Source organism: Cynara cardunculus (genome assembly GCF_001531365.2).
Source record: "Cynara cardunculus var. scolymus isolate 2C chromosome LG 1, CcrdV1, whole genome shotgun sequence".
In the NCBI taxonomy this organism is placed as follows: Eukaryota; Viridiplantae; Streptophyta; class Magnoliopsida; order Asterales; family Asteraceae; genus Cynara; species Cynara cardunculus.
In genome coordinates, this window is record NC_037528.1 from 15,914,785 (window position 1) to 15,919,380 (window position 4,596).

The 4,596-nt window shown below is 39.7% G+C and overlaps 1 protein-coding gene across 1 annotated transcript; it reads left to right on the forward strand.

Annotated features, from left to right (window-relative positions):
- Positions 1 to 435: 435 nt before the first annotated feature.
- On the forward strand, positions 436 to 2,121 carry LOC112502305 (scarecrow-like protein 15). The gene has a single exon (XM_025106188.1). It carries the CDS (start codon positions 436 to 438, stop codon positions 1,999 to 2,001), a length of 1,566 nt encoding a protein of 521 aa, XP_024961956.1. The 3' UTR covers positions 2,002 to 2,121.
- Positions 2,122 to 4,596: the final 2,475 nt, after the last annotated feature.

Here is a 4,596-nt window from a genome sequence, read left to right on the forward strand (position 1 = left end):
CTCTAAAAAGATGCAATTGCAAACCAAGAGAATCCACAAAAGCAAAAAGGAAACTTGTTTTTAGCAGACTAGAAATTGTGAAAGGCAAGAAATGTGGCTCTAATACCTTGGACGTCGTGAATTAAAAGTTGTACAAGATGGTGGGCCAAAACTAAAGTTCCAAGAAAGATCTTGAGGAAGAAGCTTCTATGATATGGCTCGATCAATCAATCTTCTGACTACTCTCCTCAACCCTGTGTTGTCAATTCAATGTCCCTCGTGCCCATTAACCATGGCCGTCCATACCCCACCACCACCACTGCCACTACCTCTACCACTTTCACCGGTTACAAAAGCCTCACAATCATCACCTCACAAAACCCCTCCTTTACTCACAATCAAACCCTTGGAACACAAGCGCGTTTCAGATTTACGCACCTGCGTTACTTTTGAGGAATGAAATTGCCCTTTGCTTCATCGCAGAACAACCTATCCTCTTCTACCAACGTCAAGCAGGAAGTCACCGCTGGTGGAAGTAATCGCTACGAACCTAAATCGGTTCTCGACGTGCGAAGGAGTCCGCCTAGTCCGATTACTGGTAAGCCTTCGGAATTCAATTCCACCGATCATACTAGTGTTGTGTTTTCGTCCTTGGAGGATCCGTTGCCGTTGGATAATATTGAACATGGAATGATCCATCAGTTTGAAGAATGGGATTCTCTCATGAGGGAATTGGGTCTTCATGATGATTCTACTAAATCTGCTTACCCTCTTGATCTTCCCGAGTTGCCACCGATTCACACGGAAGCGACTGCCCCGCCGACGGCTATGTTCTTTCACTCGGATTTCGAGAACTTGAATCCGAATCTGAACGCACTTGATTTCATGAGTCAGGATGATGATGATAGCAATAATAACAATGGAAATAGATTTGATTTTGTAGATGAGTTGATTCGGATCGCTGAGTGCTTTGAGACTCGGTCTATCCAGCTGGCTCAAGTGATAATGGCGCGGCTCAATCAGCGCCTCCGTGCGCCTACCGGAAAAGCGCTTCAGAGAGCTGCTTTTTACTTCAAAGAAGCACTTCAGTCTCTACTCACTGGACCAACTCGTATGACTCAGTCTTCTTCTTCGTCGGAGATTGTTCAAGCGATCAAAGCGTACAAGACGTTTTCAAACGTCTCTCCGATTCCGATGTTCTCGGACTTCACCGCCAACCAAGCGATGCTCGAGGCAGTGGACGGTGCGATGATCGTGCACGTTATCGATTTTGACATCGGCCTGGGAGGTCGTTGGGCGTCGTTCATGAAAGAGATCGCCGAGAAAGCGGAGTCTCGGAAGGTTCATTCGCCGGCTGTCAGAATCACCGCTGTCGTTCCGGAGGAGTATGAAACGGAATCGAAATTGATCAGAGATAATCTATGGCAGTTCGCTCGTGGTCTCAAATTACGATTCGATATAGATTTCGTCTCCTTTCGAAATTTCGAGTACCTGTCGTTCAAAGCAATCAAGTTCATGGACGGAGAGAAGACAGCAGTTCTCCTGTCGTCAACCGTATTCCACCGCATAGGCGCCGGTTTCATCAACGATCTCCGGCTAATTTCGCCACATGTTATCGTTGTCGTCGACGGCGAAGGGCTGATGGGAGGTGAACCTTCGTTCTTCCGTCAAACGGTAATCGACGGGCTAGAATTCTATTCAACGCTACTCGAATCGTTGGAGGCGGCGAACGTTGGTGGCGGCGGAGGGAATGACTGGATCAGGAAAATAGAGATGTTTGTGTTACTGCCTAAGATAACTGCGGCGGTGGAGGCGTCGGGCCGTCAAGTGCCGTCGTGGCGGGAGGCGTTCAGTAGGACCGGCATGAGGGCAGTGGGGATGAGTCAATTCGCTGACTTTCAGGCGGAGTGTTTACTGAGGAGGGTACAAGTGAGGGGATTCCACGTGGTGAAACGACAAGCGGAGATGGTGCTTTGCTGGCATGATAGGCCCCTTGTTGCCACGTCAGCATGGAGGTTTTAACCCATTTAAAAGTTAAATCATAGTCTAATATTATCATTAATCTACTATTTTCTTTGCTTTTTTTTTTATAATTTTGTTGCATATTATGAAAAATAAATTAAAATTAGGGATAATATTGTGGTGCTTCAGCTGTAGATTAAATCTCTCGAGCACAAATATTTGACAATTGAGGTTTTTTTAATCACAAAACTACTTGTTAAACTTGTCTTAACACTGATTTAATATCTGAATTTGAAATCAGAACTTTTATAAAAATTAATCTTTCACAATTTTTAAAGCATATATTAGCTTATTTAATATGTTTTAGTCTTAATTTATGATCATTTATTCCATTTTTAGGACTCATAGATTTTACGTTCACGTATGACAAAAAAAAAAACAATTTAAAACACAGTTAAATGATATAAATTACTAAATTATATAATTTTAAAATATCTCATGAAAATAGAACACATAGAGTGATACGAATTTGCATTATGTTTCCATAATTCTATTGATTTGCATCATCAATTTATTCAGAGTTTTCAAATCAATTTATAGGGGTTTACGTTAATTATGATTCAAGTTATCTATTATTGTGTTTGATCATAAATTTTATGGGTCGTTTATCAAATTCTTACCGGACAAAAGTTATCACCCTCACTTACCTTATCAAGTAACATTTTTGGTCATCAAAATGGATTATGGTAAGTGTTTTTTACCTAGTAAGAGCTTACGAGGTAAAAGTCTTCTCCCTTACTTATCAAGTAAGATTCTCGGTAATTGTCATGATTTTTACCGGATAAATTTTTTGGTCATTGCCATATTCCCTAATAAAATAAGTGACACTTGGTAAGTAGTTGCTCCATAAGAGTTTAGTAAACTGCCCACTCAAGCTACACCCAATCATTTTAGTATTGTGTTTCAATTTTGATTTTCTTGAGAGACTAAAGAAATTCGGTATCTTGTAATGAAAGGTTGACTTATTTCCCACATTATTAATCATTCATATTGAATTACAAAGTAAGGGGTTGTTTACTAAATGTTTAACCGGTAAGCGATTATCGGTAAGTGTCAACATTTTCACTCATCTTACTGTGTAAGTTTTTAGTCCATTAAAACGGCATCATATGGAACATTTTTATCTGGTAAGCGTCTGCTGGGTAAGAGTCGTTATTCTCACATACTAGGTAAAATTATGTTCTTGTTATCGTTCTTACTGAATAAGATTCTAAATCCTTGTCATGTTCATTCGATATGATAAAGTGATCTGCTAAACACTTATCGGGTAAACATTTAGTAAACAACCCCTAAGTTTGGTATGTAAGTATAAAATTAGTAAGTTATTAATTTTATATTTGCATGTAAAACTTACTTTTTACATTTTTAACATATGATTTGATAGGATTCACGTGTGAGATTGGAACCCCAATTCAAACGAGTTCTTGAGTTAAATGACCATTTCTCTCTTTCAAATTGGTTTCCTAACTATTTCTTTGCCGAGTGACCCAAATGTCACTACTTCTGTAATATTGCAGACCTGTCTAAAAACCAAACATTCAACACAAATATGCAATTGTGACGGCCAAGTCCTTACTTAAAATAGTTGAATTTGACATTTTTTTTATCTTTTAGCTATTGCGGACCTCGGTATTGCGGATAGAGTGACATTTTTGTCAATCCGGGAGAGAAATGATTAGGAGGCCAATTTGAACGAGAAAAATGTTTTTTTTTGAGCATATTTCTTCAATAGTCCAATTAAAACCCAGACAACTCATGCCAGCCCGGCCCTTTGACACTTTGGACCCATTAAAGCCTGTCTCAGATTGATTAGCATTAGCTAGCCAGTTATAACTAAGATCAGGGTTGGGCCATTTAGCCAGAGGTTGGTACAAAATGGGGGCAGTGGAAGTGGGGAGCATAATCAAAGATTCATAAGGTAAGAATTGGTAATTAGGTTAATTTGTTGCATAAAATCAGTGAATTAATGCCTAAAAAATTAAGAGTATTTATGCAAAAATTGTAAACCAGGGATGGAACACAATCTCTTTGGTTAACTAGCCACTGCAGTCGCATAAATCTCGAGCCAAAAAGGATTGTCATTCTGTCAAGATCACAATCAAGAACGGCAATGAAATCCCGTGAAACAAATTAATGGGTAACCCACCCATCCTCATCTGGACCGTTACCGTCTCACACACATCACTTATACCTAGTAAATTAACCGTTTCTCACACTGATCATAATAAATCAATTCAAACAAAGACATCCGTTTGACCCAAAGACATACGATGTATATTGATAAAAGTTGAGAACGCTAACCACATTTAAAAGATGCGTCTCACCGATATTTGATAAGAAAACTGAACCGAGTCCGGCCTTTTGCTAGGGTGAACTTAGGGCAATGGAATGCTTCTTCGACCTAAACATATCGATGAGTAAAACAACATAAGTCACACGGCATTGAAACAGTCTCACCCATTTTAGCCACTACTACGATCTAAGTCCTGTCCCTGATCGAAGCCGAAAAGAGTTTAGAAGGTAGCTTAGTGACGATTACAGCTTCTCCAAAACACTAGAATCCCTAGGTTCCACACTTGATTACAATTTACACCC

Bases quoted from the DNA above. Each gene is read 5' to 3' on its own strand.
- LOC112502305 (XM_025106188.1), top strand. From the start codon at position 436: ATGAAATTGCCCTTTGCTTCATCGCAGAACAACCTATCCTCTTCTACC.